Below are 15,707 nucleotides of genomic sequence, written 5' to 3' on the forward strand. Positions count from 1 at the left end.
CTGTTCAGCCTGGAGAAGAGGAGGCTGAGGGGGGACCTGAGCAGCGTGTATAAATACCTCAAGGGAGGCAGTGAGGAGGAGGGGGGCGGCCTCTTTTCACTGGTGGACAGTGACAGGACTAGAGGAAAGGACCACGAACTGAAGCACCAAAAGGAATTTAAGGAATTTAAGCACAGGAATTTAAGGAAAAATGTCTTAATAGTGACAGAGCACTGAAACAGGCTTCCAAGAGAGGTTGTGGAGTCTCCTTCTCTGGAGATCTTCAAAACCCACTTGGACACAACCCTGTGCCAGGTGACCCTGTGTGTGCAGGGGGTTGGGCTAGACGATCTTTAAAGGTCCCTTCCAACCTTAAGGATTCTATGATTTGGTCCAAGACTCGACTCTGGGTTTAATGATTTCTTCCTTTCCTTCATCACACAGGTCCCAGGAACAGCATTTTTAATACCCCAGTTCAGTTTCCTGTTCAAGACCTAGACACAGAGGAAGATGTATCCAAACCTCCTCCATACATCAGAATGGCTTGAAAAAGTGATGAGCACCTGAAAGCAACATATCTCAAAGCCTCGCAAGACAGCTGTGAGAAGTTCTTTGTTTTTAAAGATGGTTATGCACTTTGCCTTTTAATAAAACTTGCACAGAAAGAGAACACCCATGATGCCCAATGTTCAGCAAAGACCACAGTGTGGAAGGAAAGATGTGATGCTATTTTTGTACTATTTAGACCTGTAGAGTTAAAAATACCTCATTGCCTCTGAGAAGCATGAGCTTACTGTCTCTATGTTTTGTGTTTCATTTGTGTTTTATTCCAGTAAAAGTCATCCTGTGGTTTGTCTAGCAGTACTAGCCTTACACATTCAATATTAAATGCGCTTATTTTTAAAAAGAAAATGGTTGTGTAACATTCTCCTCCTCCTCAATTACATTCTTAATTTCTGATTAATTATCACAGAGGACCCACTTCGCTAGTCAGCACCAGTGTCCCCATTCCTATGGCGGGGAGGGGGCAGGAAACCTTTCTGATGTGAAGTCTTGCCCATGCCATTCGGACACCTCTGTCAACACATGGATTCAGCGGTGTGCAAGGGCTTAGGTCTACCTAGTTTTAGTGACAAAGTGTAATTTTAGAATAAAGTAAGAACTTAATTTGCAATAGCTCCCTTTACAGATAAATTAGATACTCTGAATTCAAGTGGAGGTTTTGTTTTGTTTTGTTTTTTTTTAAGCTTATTTTTAGAGGCCCATTCTGCCAAACCAGTTTTAGCCCAGGGGCTTTACACTCTGATCCTGATCATGGGCAAACTTTCCCCTGACTTCCCCTGACTTCTGAACTGCTCAGATACCTCTCGTGCCCTTGCACCTCACTTCGAGGTTGGTTCTGTGCTCCCAAGAGCCCAGAGATATACTCCTAGGAGACACTTCTCCCACAGATGGGATGAGATGGACATAATAGGACACGTGAGCTTGGGCAGGACTTGGAAGGTGAATCCTCATCCTGGGAAAGATGTCGCCTGCTCTAACTGGCAGGGTAACGAGCTCTGCTATCAGGTGTGCAACTCCTGGAATGATCTTGGATAAAGATTACCCAAGGATCATGGCAAAGGTGCCCTTGCCCTTCCTAAGAGGAGCCAGAAATAATAGTACTTGAAATCCATTTTTCTAGACAATAAAGGCTTTTTTCAGAGTGCAAGTAAAGAGGCCCAGACACCTGAATTGAATCCCTGCCTTCCTCTTTGCAGGCTAGGTGCCCATCCGTCCTCTCTGTCAGGGTTTATCACATACACACTTAGAAAGCTGTTGGTTCCAACACAGTTGGCTGTAGTGAAGCCATCAGGAGGCACGTTGCTACATCCAGCTAACATGACCACATAGGCTGGTATCTGCAGGTTAGCACATCCTGACCATCTAATTTTAAAGCTTCCCCATTCTCTTGGAGTTGGCCAGGAGCCGCAGGGAACAGTCGCCTGCTATTAAATTGGTTGTAAGCTCCCTGAGCTGTGCAGGAGCTGCCCTGGAGAACGTGCCGTGCCAGGAAGCAGCTCCGCTTCCAGCGGCCCTAGCAGGCCTAAGCTGAACCAAACTGCCTATGCACGGAGCTCTCTGCTTACCTGCCCTGCAACTGTCACACCAAAGCTGGCTGCTACAGAGCTGACAGAAAAAAAGGGTTTTGCCCAGTGTTTTCAGTCTGTATATGCCTAGCATTTTTTCCCTTACGTTTCTTTGAGAAAGAGGAAAAGCATTTAATTAAGAAAAGCAAAAAAATGCAGCACTCTGAATGGTAATGACTGGTAATTAGCCAATTAAAATCCACTTTTACCTTGACCCTGACTACAGGTGATTGATTCTTTACATCATGTGCCTTTAAGGCAGTTACTCACAACACTGTAAAGGCAAAAAATGGTGCTGTGCCTTTTTCTATGGCATAGTACCTGACAGCAGACATCAAAGCACGAAGCTTTACTGTCAAGTGCTAACAAAATTCAACAGTGTTCAAAATACCTTAACAAAATAATTAGATATTACGCAAATATGCAAAGAGTAGCCTTCAATAGCAAACTTGCTCTAACACAGGCATATTTTCATTAGTCGGAGGAGCTAACTCCTGAGATGAGGAGCTAGTAATGCGGTTAGGGAAATCGGCACCTGAGCTGCACAACGGATGCACACGGAGCTGATATGGAAATCAAACTCTGCTGAGAGGGCTCTCACATAAAGCCAAGGTGCTCAGCTACCTGACAAGCCCAGCAGACCTCTGACAGTGTCAAACTCACTCCATTGACTATGACACATGCATTTTGGTATGTACCGAAGTATCAGCATATAAAAGAGATGTATGCTCTATGCTGTTCTTAAGTAAAAAACCTATGTAATTTGTTCAGCAGCAGCTATAAAATCCTTGGAAATATCCGTATTTCTTTTCCAATCTGCCTTTGCAGTCCTTCCAGGGGTGCAATTGCAAAACTGCTATCACAACACTGGCCTGAGCACACCTCAAATCACTTAAATGATCACAGTTCCCACAGCCCTTTCTACTAAAGGAGTCTCTACTGAAGGAAACAGCTGCAATACTGAAACTGGTGGACCCTCTATTTAATGTCACTGCCTCTAGTGGGTTAGTAGGGCAAAAAAAAAAAACGTATGCAGGATTGCTGGTGCCGGTGCTATGTATAGCAGTCTGCACGACACGCTAGTTATGGCTCTCAGAGCGCATCAGCATCTCCAGAGACATCCCACATCTTGCCTCAGCCCAAGCTTTCTCTGCTGGAAACCACACGGATTATTTTTTTAAATACTATTAATTACAAGCACACGCAGCCACCATCCCTCAAGCAGCAATGCCCTTGGCACTTGTTCTCGCAGACCTTTCTGGGAAGCAGCCAGCTTCCTCATTCCTTCCTGCCATGGAAAGCCAGCACCAGCCTGCAACATTTCCCTTCGGTCTCGGCCAAGGGAGGGGAAACAGGGACTGCTAGGCTACAGGTGCCGTGGCCAAGGCTGGTGTAGCAGCTGGTGCACCCTGACCTGGTGCCTGCTGAGCAATGCGAGCAAGGGCAGGGGGAAGTGGGGAAGGGAAAACGCTCCCAGGTCCTACCCCATTCCCAGCTCATCCTGCACATGCAGGCGCTTCGCCTCAGTCACAAGCACAGCTCATTCCCACCTCAGAAATGAGTGTTAAAGGGAATGATACACGCAAATGTGCCTCAGATCTCATGGAGACCAAGCATTTTGGTGTCTAGCTCCACTAGCTAGACTACTAGCTAGTAGGAATACTAGCTAGTAGCTAGAATATTAGCTAGGGAGTATTATAATGCCTTTTCTCTGCTCAGTTAACCCCAGGAGCCTGTACGCTATGCATGAGCATCTCACCTGTGTTCTGAGCGAGAGTGTACATACAGCTCTGTTATGCTCCTGCAAATTATAATTTGGTGGTTACCAAGCATTTCACACTGCTGTATGTTAGCATTGTTTGTACTGGAAGAAAAAAAAGACATTTAAGTTTACTTATATTTTCTTTTTGAGGGTAATCTTGGTAAAATATTACCTTATCCGCTGACATGCGGAGCAAATAGAACTCCCTGGGCTGTAAACCAAAGGATGCCAGGGACCTCCATGCCACCGTTAGTGCCGCGTGGTTACGGCACGCAATAGTTAATGGCAGAGGCCCAACCCAGCGGCTGATCAGGGAAGCTGTTTCTGTGGGTTAACATTCAACCAAGGGCGAGGCGTCTGCTCGGCCGCTTCCCCGCAGCAATGCCTGCAGGGTGCTGCCGGGCCAGGCTGCCGCCTTGGTTCCATTTGATAACATGCTTTTCTTCCTGTTTGCTTGTGTTTGTAACTGCATGCCCAGCTCTGCACCCCACTGATGTTGCAACAGCAGTTGATAGCAGTGATTTACCCCGGCCTCATTCAGTAATGGGGTTCCTGGCTGCCCTGCCCGCTCTCTGCTCACAGCACGGGGCAGCCTCGCAGCTCCGGGTGCCTGGCGGGGTGTGAAGAGCATGTGGCATGTCGGTTTTTAGGAGCAAGTCAGTACAAAGAGATGAACACTTACGCCACATGTTGTGGGAAGTGACTCCTATAATGCCTAGTTCCTGCTCATTAGGGAAAGCCATCTATGCCATTTACTACACAAAGGTTCTTCTTGCATGAAGTTCCCTGGCTTACAGCTTCCTTTCTGCAGTAGCCTGTCACACACGCAAAATTAATGCTGGCTGCTAGGTGGGAGGCACCACGGAAGGGAGCCTTAAACACGCTGGGACAGCCCAGCAGAGGCACTGATCAAAATAAAGGTATGCTCAAAAACTGGAAGTGCCTGCACTTGAAAGGAGGAAGGTTTTATTTTTAGCATGTAAATGTGGGGGTTGGCACTTAGGATTAACTTTTACTTGTGGAGGAAAAGCCTATTAAAGCAAATACCATTTCCTACTCCTCCTCAGCAGGTTTTCTGTAAAGAAATCAATTGCTTTACCCCACACCTCCTCAGGTCAGTCCAATTGAAACACCACCATACACCAATAAACCATATAGTTTCACTTGCACTGTGCTTAGTACCTTTGTGAGCTGTGCAGCACGCTCTTCGTTTGCAACTACAGCGTAGGTTCTATCAGAAACATGCAGATTTACTTGAATTGAGCGGTACTTGCTCATGTACATGTTGCTTTAGTATTAAAAAAAAAAGGCTTAAGTCTCACTGCTGCCAATTTATAAGTGGGTTAAAAAAATAGCTTGAAGTAAATGGCAAAGCTGCTGTATATATTTCAGGGTAAGCTAAATCTACTTTCTCTTTCATTTTTTGCCCTTCCTGGCATGCAGGCACGCATGCACATACACACAAAGCATTGGGCAGGCTGTACACTAGCAGTGCTGCAGTGCTATACAGTGAGACAGGGAGAGCAGAGTGACTAAAAGCATCTCCAGCTTGCACTAAAAACGACAGCCCTGACCCAAATAGGTTACTTGCCCACAAGAGAGAAAAAAAGCACGCTTCAACCATGGCCTCTGCTTTACTATGGGTGATTCACATGTGCAGTACAGTTTCTTTATAAAGTAAAGAATAAAAACAGTCATTAAGACGGGGTTTAGCTTATTTTCCCAAGGTTTTTGCAGCCCGTGACCTTCTCAAAGGGAATATGCAAACAGTAAAAGAAACAAGGTCGTATGATCTCAGGTCACTGTCTTACGACCGTTGTTTCCACAGAATGGTTGAGGTTGGAAGAGACCGCTAGAGATCACCTAGTTCAACCTGCCCTGCTCCAGCAGGAACACCCCCAGCACGGGGCACAGGGCGGCATCCAGGCGGATTTTGAAGACCTCCAGAGAAGGAGACTGGGCAGCCTGTGCCAGGGCTCTGTCTTCCTCACAGGAAAGTAGCTCTTCCTAACATGGAGATGGACCTGCCTGTGTTTCAACTTACACCCATTGTCCCTTGTCCTGTCACTGGCCACCACTGGGAAGAGTTTGGCCCCTTCCTCCCTACCTCCCTCCTCAGATATTTATACATATTGATCAGACCTCCTCTCAGTCTTCTTTCCTCTAGGCTAAACAGCTCAACCCACAGCCTTTCGTCATACGAGAGACGTTCCAGTCCCTCAGTCATCTTGGTTGCCTTCCGCTGGACCCGTTCTAGAAGCTCCACATCCCTCTTGTCCTGGGGAGCCCAGAACTGCCCCCAGTACTCCAGGTGCGGCCTCACCAGAGCTGAGCAGAGGGGCAGGACCCCCCTCCCTTGACCTGCTGGCCACATCCTCCTGATGCAGCCAGGCTCTCACTGGCCTTCATGGGCACTAGGGCACACTGCTCTCGAAACTTGCTCAGGGTGCACTCTGTGCTCTCATCCAGGCCCTAGATGAATAAGTTTAACAGTACCGAGCCCAGTACGGACCTCTGTGGGACAACACTGGTCACAGGCCTCCAACTAGACTCGACTCCATGTAGCATGACCCTCTGAACTCTGCCATCCGTCTCGGTTTCATTTTTTTGAGTGTAAGGTTACTACTGAAAGGCAACAATTCTGGTAATTTATCTAGTGATGAATGAAACGGGTAACAAGTCTCCTATGAGGTTCAAATGTAATATTTGTCTGTTCTGGGAATCAAACACAAACCCATCAAGTATCAGAACCCTTTAGCTCAAGGCTAACGAAAGGCATAGGGAAGTGCTATATGTATTAGTTTTGTCTTTACAGGAGAGGGCAAACTGTCATGGCTGTTTCTTCTGAGGCACAGGCCTGCCCTTTCCCTGTGTGATCTCCTAAAATCACACATGAAGCTGCAAGCAGTCAAAAAGTGTCCTGGAGAGGCAAGACTGCCCCCACTCTAATGCTTGTGTGGGCTCCTAAAATACTCCCTTTGATCAACACTGGAGATTAATAAAAACTTCTTAGAGTAGAACCCATAGCTGAAGAAGGTAGTTGCACGCGGGCTCATCTTCTCTCACTCTCCGTGGAAAGTTGTTTAACTGTTGGTTCACAAAGCTGCACAGAAATTCAGGGCTTTTTTTTTTCCTTCTCTCTTTCCAGTGTGAGTAATCCAAGCATTGTGACAGCCTGCCACAAAATCTACAGGGTATTTTTTTCCCTTCCTTGTTTATTGTAATTTATTCTGGATTTTACTGAGAAATTTTAAGTCTTAGTAATAATTACTGAAAACAAGTGAAAACAGTTTGTGGCCAAACCAGTTTATTAGGTTTCTGGGACTGTATCCTCCCCCTCCCACCCAATCTCACATATAAAATAGCCCAGCTTTACAATTTGCTAAGGTGAAAATACATATACAAAGTATTCAGTACTTTTGACATGGATTTGGTGGGTAGAACATTACTACTGAGAGCCAGGAAGCAGATCAGGTTCTAGATTTATGACCACATTACGGGAGAACCATCAAAACATGCTTTGTGCTGAAGACAATATTACATTGCCACACAATTTTAATGACACAAGGGCCCGTATTTACAGGTTATGATTAACAACTCAAGTCAACAGATTTACACGTTTATTTAACATTAGTATTATGTCTACATAATTTCCTTACCTTAACCCTCAACCTGACTTTAGAATTCATCATTCTCTTTTTATTTTAAAAAATAACTAAAAAAAAATAGAAAGTTTGCTGAAATATTTAACACTATACAAATACTTAAGATGGATCCTTTTGAAAAAAAGGATTAAGGACACAAGTGAAAAACAAATTGTCCAAGAGGACTGTAAACCATGTTTATTTGTAATAATATACAAATAAATTCAAATTCAATTCTTTTCTAAAAGAAAAAAAAACATAAAAAAACATTAAGAACACTAGTGTTAAAGAGCTGATTGTTCATAGGAAAGAAATGTAGACCAATTTCAGACATTTAATATTCAAAGTGAATGAAAAAGTTCCCTTTTACAACGTTGCATAAACAAAAACACTGTGGCAGTATAGCTGCTTTAGACAAGAAAAACAAAAGTATCTTTTTTTTTTCAAAAATGTTTAAATATTCTAATTACATAGGTCAAATTGAGAGTTTTTTCTAAATCCAGAGAAAAGTCAACATAGTTTTCCTTCTATCAGTATAACGTGCAATACAATTATACTGTATTTTAATAGATTAAATAGTAACAGTTATCCTGTTTCAAATATTATTTCTAATGCAATCACTAAGATGGCAGCTCCTAAATTTGTTCTTACAATAATTCTCATTTTTATTTCAATTCCTTTGAAGCTTAAGTCACATAACATTGTTTCATCATGGCGTATACATCGTTTCATCATGGCATACACTAAATTCCATGGTTTACATTTCCCTTTAACATAATTTTTGTGCAATCTAGCATCATTTTCATTATAAAAATTGACTTTCCAACAACAGAACTGAAATAAAATACAATTCAGAAGGAAGACTGTTCTTAAAAATCTTCTCTTCAGATTAAAAACAAAACAGAGAACATATTTGTAATGCCAGGATACCCAACTTAACAGCAGAATATCATTAGATCTTTAACAGATTATTGGTCTGTGCAGATTTTCTCCATGTTTCCAAACTGACTTAATTTTGCATTCAGAAATATTTTAAAGAATTGGCATAATCCCTATTCTTTAAGTAGGAGGCAACATTTTGCCTTCAGCAAGCTGACCTTCATGTATAGAAGTCTGTAGTCAAGCTCCTTCACACTACAGACCATTAATGGACAGTGGCCTTCACATTTTCTACGACTAAGGCACAGCTTTGTATGCCACAATGGGCATCAGAAGTAAACTTTTCTCCCAAGCATTTTCATCCCTAAAACATAATTGATTTATGACAAGCTGTGTTTCTCAAGATATTTGGAACATTCATCATGGCTAACATCCTCCAAAAGCCTTACCTTTGAACACAGGAAGCTTTGCCAACTTCAGTTCTAATTCACTGAGGTATTTTTACTTATGCTCAGCTCAAATACAGCATCCTTGCAATTAAGACCTCTTTGAACACGGAATTTTGAGTAGGGTCATTAAAACTGTGGATAGTTATAATCCTAATTTTTTTCCAAGTCCTATTCTAAAATTATTTCCATCAGAAGGAAGGCATAGTCTTACATGCTAATTGTGAAGAAATAATCAAGTATCAAAGAGTTATCTGGATGTAAGGACAGGCTCTTCAGCTCCTTTGTCATTACCATGAAGAAACAAACAAGGCTTAGAAATGGAATGACATTAAAGCCCCTAGTATGCACTTGTACTGACAGCAATACCTTTATCTGATAGCCCTGCTGCTGTTTTAATAACAAGGTACTTGCTTAGCACTCATATTTCTTCAGGTATCAAAAAATCACTCTAATTGGTGACTCAAGAAAACAAGTTACTTGTCCCAGAACACTTTTCCTTCGACGTTATTCCAATGAAGCACCAATGAAAAAGATTAGTAAACAGGCTTACTATTTATAACCTTACCACAAGTGACAAAAACTATCTCAGGCAGCAAGAGCTCAAGTAGAACTGCTTTGTCAAGACTTCACTTGAAAGTTTACTTTCATGTCTATCTATAGTGAAAAAGCAGTAATCGAGAAAGTATACTACAAAGTGCAAGAAAATGAGATGGGCACATTTACACCAGAAGAAAAAAAAAAAAAAGCAAAAACAAAACAAAAAAAAACACACATTAAAGTGCCAAAGATTTGCTATAATTGCTACCAATACCTGGAACTTTGCCAAGATCACAACTTCGAAGCATATGCAAACAGACAAGGTGGTAGCAGAATAAATAGCATGATTTAACACCAGCAGGCCATGGCAGGCTTTGGTTCAGGCTTTATATGAATTTCATCACGATCTGGGGGTTGGCTAAGCATTAATGGCTTGTGACTCTTAAGCTTGTGCGCCAGTGTCATAAATATGGCCTCCACATGGTCATTGTCATTGGGGTTTTTAGCAGAGGTTTCAAAGAGTGGCATACTGTGAGTATCAGCAAACTTCTGCGCCAAGTCTGTAGGGACCTGAATAGCACTTCTCAGATCACATTTGTTTCCAACAAGAATCCGGGGTATGTCGTTGGCAAGAAGGTGCTGCTTGCACTCCTCTATCCACAGCGGCAGACTGTGAAAGCTGGCAATGTTTGTCATGTCATACACAAACACCACGGCATGTACGTTCCTGTAATAGTGCTGCACCATGCTCTTTCTGAAGCGCTCCTGGCCAGCTGTGTCCCATAGCTGAATCTGAAGGGAGAAAAACAAAGAGAGAAAAAAGCAAAACTGCTCTTTTAATCATGCTGGAAATTTATGTGGGAATACCACACAGTTAGACAAATTCACTCCTCTGATTATCCTGAAAAGTTTGTGCTGAAGAAAACTGTGGCTCTCCCATAAACAATTTCAGAAAGTTTTGCCTTCTGAACCATCTGCCCATAATAGAAGCTATAAAAAAAAGTGGCTTAATCACTAGCACAAATTTCTTAAAGTTTAGTGGAGTAGATAATCTGCTGATTTTTACATAAACAAATACTGAAATCTGGCCAATAATACAGTTTTTATTTGAGGAAACAACAACATACGCTTATCAGCACAGCTCTCAGCTGACATGAATTTCTGTTGCCATAAATAACACCATCTTCCTCAAAGTTTTGTTCTTAGCATCCAGTTAACTGCCTGTTGTGGAGACTCCATAGGGGTAAGAAGAAATCAAAACACATGAACATAAAAGGTAACAAAAAAGGCACAAAAAGTCTCCATATCTGCTGTATATCGACTGGAATCAAATTCTTCTTTCTATAAACATTAATCTAATTTAATTGATGATAAATAAGATTTAATCTAATGACTAAGCTATGACAATACTATGTTTTGTAATATGCAAATAAGAGCATTCACAAAAGAAAAGAAGTATAAACCTTAGAGTTATTTTAAGATGATATCAGTCTTTCCAGGTATACATCTGTCCTAAATAAACTGAAATGTCAATATTTGTTCTAAGCCTATATAGTCAATGACCAAAGTATAAAGTAATCAGACAAAAGCATTTAATCTGCAAAACTTTCAAATATCTGAGGTCCACATAAAACCACACTGAAGCACAGGCATATGTAAAGAACAGAGCACAAACAAAAATATTTAATGTATCAATCACTCTGACAGAATGAGAGTTTGGAGTTCTCAGATGTGTAGGTTTTGCTATAAAATCAGGCAACTATTGAATGTTGGAGAATTTTCGGAGAAACATGTGGCTGCAGTATTTGCCAGTAAGAGCCAATTCACCCACAACACCAAATTAACTATGTGACTAACAAATCAATGAGCACGTGGTTACACCACGTACACCTTAGTGTGCTCACACTGAAAGGTCACATGTGATTCCTTAGGTCAAGGCTGAATCCTAACTACCTCTCTGTTCCGCATGGTTGATCTATAACTGTTAAAGCAGTTTGATTCATACTTTGGCTTTTAATCTTTGTGCAAGAAATCTTAAAAAGAAATATTTCCTTCCTAGGAGGGAGAAGAGAGTGTTTTTCTTTGGGTATGGAATTAAAGAAGCATTAAATGGTCTGTAAATCATGAAGGTAAATTTAAAATCCAATCTATTCCACAATCTATTCTACAGCTAGTATTTTCCCGTGATGAAGACTATCCTCTCATGACCAGAGTTCTGTAGTCCTTTGATCCAAATGTTCCAGTAAGCCTGATTTCTAAACTACAAATGTCGTGATTAAGTTACCTTGTTTAGCACTTTTATCAGTTATTTTGAGATAAAAGAAGAAACACATACAAAGGAAATTTGCCAATGGCAAGAAGCTAGGATGCAACACCAAGAGAAGAATTAGAATATCATCTAAGAGCTGGAATAGCAGAAAGAAAACAAAACTGAGTAGGGCCAGATGCAAGGTGTTGAGAACTGCTATTAATAAAAAAGGACAGCTCTTGTAAGTGGGGGACTCATCAGCTGGAAATAGCTGAAGTGGATGACAATCCAGGCACACAAAAATCACAGGACATCATGAATCACTGGTATGATAGGGCCAAGGGAAAAAAAATAAGTGATGTTTCAAGAAGGTGTAAGTTTCTTAATATTATGTTCATCTCTGATCACCCATACCAAAGAAAAATTCAAATTTTAACAGGACATTTGCTAGTTTAAACAAGGGAATACAGAATTTACATGAGAACATTAGAACAGCTCAGATTATGTAGAAAAGTAGAAAAAAACAGTATAGCAAAATAGATGAGAAAATAGAACTCTTATCTCTCCATACAGAGCTACTTAAGCTAAAGGATAGTGCTGCTGCTGAAAGGTCTTAGCAGCTAGCTACAACGCATGCACATGAGAATTTTTTTTTAAAAGTTCCTAATCATTAAATTGGTGAAGTTGCAGAACAGTCTGCCACCTGAAATGAAGGAAAATAATGGCTTTTCATACAGCTTTGTAACTTAACAGAAGAATTACCTGGTGGCATGAGCACCATACCATATAACTGGACAGTGCCGGGCTCTAGCTGAATGACTGGATGTTCACAAAGCAGTTTCAGTATCTGAGCAGGACACCCCAGCCTTTGCTGAAGAAAACTGTAGTCAATTGCAGTTTTATTTATATAAATATGCTCATTTTAGAGCAAATATCATTTTTTTGGCCAACTGTATTGTACCATAAAAACAACTGACTGCAGCTCCACGGTTTGTAAAAAGAGTCTGGATATGTAGACTAAATATAGACAATTAAGTTTGGGCCAGATTCAATCACCTACCCAGACAAGAGAGACTCTTAATTCCTATGGGATTACAAAGCACCACAAAGTCAAGAGATTTCTGCAAGATTTTCATTAATCTAGAAAAGCTGTTTTCTAAACAAGGACTGGATCAGCACACATGTGGTTAATAATATGCTGCCAAAAACCTAACTCAGTAAAGTTAAAACTGTAAGACACGTTTCCTTTTATTAGATGCAAATAGGAACTTGAAGAGCTTTCCTCTTTGTATTTCACTTGCAGCCTTGGCTATTTTAATGTAGGTCACAAAGAAGTGACATCATTGTTTTCTCCAATTTTACATAATTTCAGGAAGAAGTAAAAATGCTAAAGACTCATGTGCTGACAGTTCTAATCTATTCATCAGCTCTCATCACTAGTGTTTCAGATGAATCAGTGAACCTACTGTACAAAAGAACACACTTGTTCTATGTCTTAGAATTATAAAAATTCTTGTGTGGGAAACCCCTGCTGAGAAGAATCGTGCCTGTGTCCATGCCGGTGACACAGCGTTTTCCAGCTGCAAGGAAAATGCTCTGTACTGGAGCAGCAAACGAATGGCCACCCAGCTGGCTGGGGGAAGGGATGAGAGAGAAGACGACACTAATTAATGCTTTCCTTCAAAGCAAGGGGGAAAACTTCTCTACTCAGCAGGCCCTCCACGGCATAGCGAGAACAGAGGATGAGTAATTCAGTTCATAACAGTTTCTTTCCTTCCTGGTACAACGGGCATTGCTGGAGAAATGCTACAAACAAGGTAAAGACGAATGACAGGAGAGGGCAAGACAACAACAAAAGCGTCTGGTACAGAGTGTGACGGCACTTAACATCCTCCCCAAGAGCTAGAGCCTTGGCTATAATGTTAAGAAACTCTTATTTCCTTTGAAAGTTGAAACAGGACTTCTTGGAAAACAAAGTGTCTGAAAAGAGTCTCAGTTCCCCACCTCTCTCACCAAACCCAGGAGACTCAACAGGCACCGCTCCCAGGAGCACAGCATACTCTCCCAGCAGAGCAGACTTAACATAAAGGCCCCTGTGCGGCCAGAACCGTGGACAGGGCTAGACTCTTTGCTTGTTTTGGGCACAGGCACAAAGCAGGGGCAGCAAGAAAGCAGGAAGATAGCATGGGAAGCACATGCCCATCATGAGGTCCTTGCTTCAGCTACACGCAGCAAAAGACCTGGGAGTATGAGAGCTCAGCCATCAACCAAAGTGTGATGAGTTTTAGAAAGGGAATGAATAACAAGTTTTCCCTTTTAATTATTAAAAAAAGGACATAGATTGAAAGAACCCAGAGGAAGGGCAAAAATCTTCCACAATTTCTTTAACTGGTAAATGAGCACAGCAGACTACAGCTTTCAGCTATATGACTGTCAGCTGCAATTCCAAAGCTTGGTGATAATGTAGCCAGAAGTAAATTCCATGACTGACGTTTTCCCTTTTTTAAGGGTCCGTTAAGATCAGTTCCTAAAAAACAACTGTAATATGCAACTAGAAAGGGAAAAGTTCAGGTTTTAAACCACTTCATTGCTTATACATAAACTGCATTTTTAAGCAACTAGTGGTTTAATCTCCAAATGAATAATAGTATCATCACCAGTGTTTATGTATCTACCAGGTTAACGGGACATTTCTTTTTTTTTTTTTTAAATTCGCTTTACAGTACCTTTAAGTTTCCCTTTAAACACAAAAGCACATTTCCCCCTTCACATCTGATTTTTCACTGAATGGAAGAATAAGTTTACCTAAGTCTGCAAACAGAGAAGAGAAAAAAAGGTTCTGTACCACCTTACTCCAACATGCAGCTATCTAAAGAAAAAAAATAATGCAACATATGCAAAATATGATGGTATACGGTACCATCATAAACAGAACAACTCATTCCTCAACACTGTTCCAGTTCTTAATAGGATGTAATTTGTTGTTATCACTATTTCTGCACTAACTTTCTGCATTAAAAAAATTCAAACTGTGTCTTTCTCATATAGAAATTTGGTCTTTCTCTTCTATTATCCTTTTCTTGAGGTTATCTGTGTGTGTGTGTGTGTGTGTGTGTGTGTGTGTGCGCGTGCGCGCGTGTGTGAGAGACATGCTGTTACCTTTTAAAAATATTTCAGGTAATCACTATAATAATCCTTTTTAGCAACTTCAGATCAAAGCACTTCAGCACAGTGTCATCTGCACAGCTTCATCAAAAAAGAAAGTTAGGCCACCGACGTGCAATTCCCAGCACACACAGAACCAGACTTTCTGGGAGCCAAGGCCCACGAGCAGCTACTGCCTCTGGCTTGCCAAAGGCTGAGCGAAGGCTTTGCTAACAGCAGCGCACTCGCACCAGCGCAGGCAGCTCGGCAGCAGGCACAGAGGCAAGGCAGAGAGCCCCGACACCTCTGCAGAGCCGCTGCGGCCGAGGCGGCGCCGCGAACGAGGCCGCCACGCAGCAGGGCCCGGGCCCGGCGCTGCCCGGGGCCGCGGGCCCTCCCTCGCAGCACCTCCCCGGCTGCCAGCGGCGCCGCCATCGCTACCTTGATGCGCTCGCCGTCGATGGTGACGGCGCGCTCGCGGAAGTCCACGCCGATGGTGGCCTCGGTGCGCTGCGGGAAGCGGCCGGCGCAGAAGCGGTACGTGAGGCACGTCTTGCCCACGTTGGAGTCGCCGATGACGATGATCTTGAAGATGCGGGAGCGCGCGGGCGGCAGCGCGCCGGGCAGCGCGCCGCTGCCCGTGAAGCTCAGCTCCAGCGAGGACTCCAGCTCGGCCGCCGCCGCCATCATCGCAGCCTCCTCGCCCGGCGCACGCCGCCTGCCGCCCGCCTCCCTGCGTGCGCGCGCCCGGGCGTGCCGCGGGGCGGGGGGTCCGCGCGCCCGCCGCCGTTAAACCGCCGCCCCGCGCGGTAACGGCTGCCCGGCCGCCCCGCGCCGCGCCACGTCACGGCCGCCCCGCGGGGCGTCGCGAGAGCCGCGCTCACGTGACACGCCCCGGGCCAATGGCAGCGCGCCGCGGCGTGGGGGACCGTTGGG

General features: G+C 43.1%; 2 protein-coding genes across 2 annotated transcripts in view; one reads left to right on the top strand and one right to left on the bottom strand.

The window, feature by feature from the left end:
• LOC112950168 overlaps positions 1–798 on the top strand; it is a 5,408-nt gene extending 4,610 nt beyond the window's left edge. The window contains exon 6 of the mRNA XM_026042646.1: positions 424–798. Coding sequence (XP_025898431.1) covers positions 424–527 — 104 coding nt within the window. The 3' untranslated portion in view covers positions 528–798. The remainder of the gene's footprint in view (positions 1–423) is intronic.
• An 8,800-nt stretch (positions 799–9,598) lies between these two features.
• Positions 9,599–15,463, bottom strand: RAB33B (RAB33B, member RAS oncogene family). Its single transcript, XM_026042639.1, has 2 exons — positions 15,213–15,463; positions 9,599–10,171 (listed from the first exon to the last, which is right to left on the bottom strand). Exons 1-2 carry the CDS (start codon positions 15,459–15,461, stop codon positions 9,728–9,730), a joined length of 693 nt encoding a protein of 230 aa, XP_025898424.1. The 5' UTR covers positions 15,462–15,463; the 3' UTR covers positions 9,599–9,727.
• Between the last annotated feature and the right edge of the window lie 244 nt (positions 15,464–15,707).

Source organism: Nothoprocta perdicaria, unplaced genomic scaffold, assembly GCF_003342845.1.
Source record: "Nothoprocta perdicaria isolate Ctin4 unplaced genomic scaffold, notPer1 scaffold_31, whole genome shotgun sequence".
NCBI lineage: Eukaryota > Metazoa > Chordata > Aves > Tinamiformes > Tinamidae > Nothoprocta > Nothoprocta perdicaria.

Excerpts from the sequence above, each read along its gene's own strand:
- RAB33B (XM_026042639.1), bottom strand. The coding sequence starts at position 15,461 with ATGATGGCGGCGGCGGCCGAGCTGGAGTCCTCGCTGGAGCTGAGCTTC. Across the intron at positions 10,172-15,212 it reads TCGACGGCGAGCGCATCAAG|ATTCAGCTATGGGACACAGC; the intron begins GTAGCGATGGCG and ends TTCTCCCTTCAG.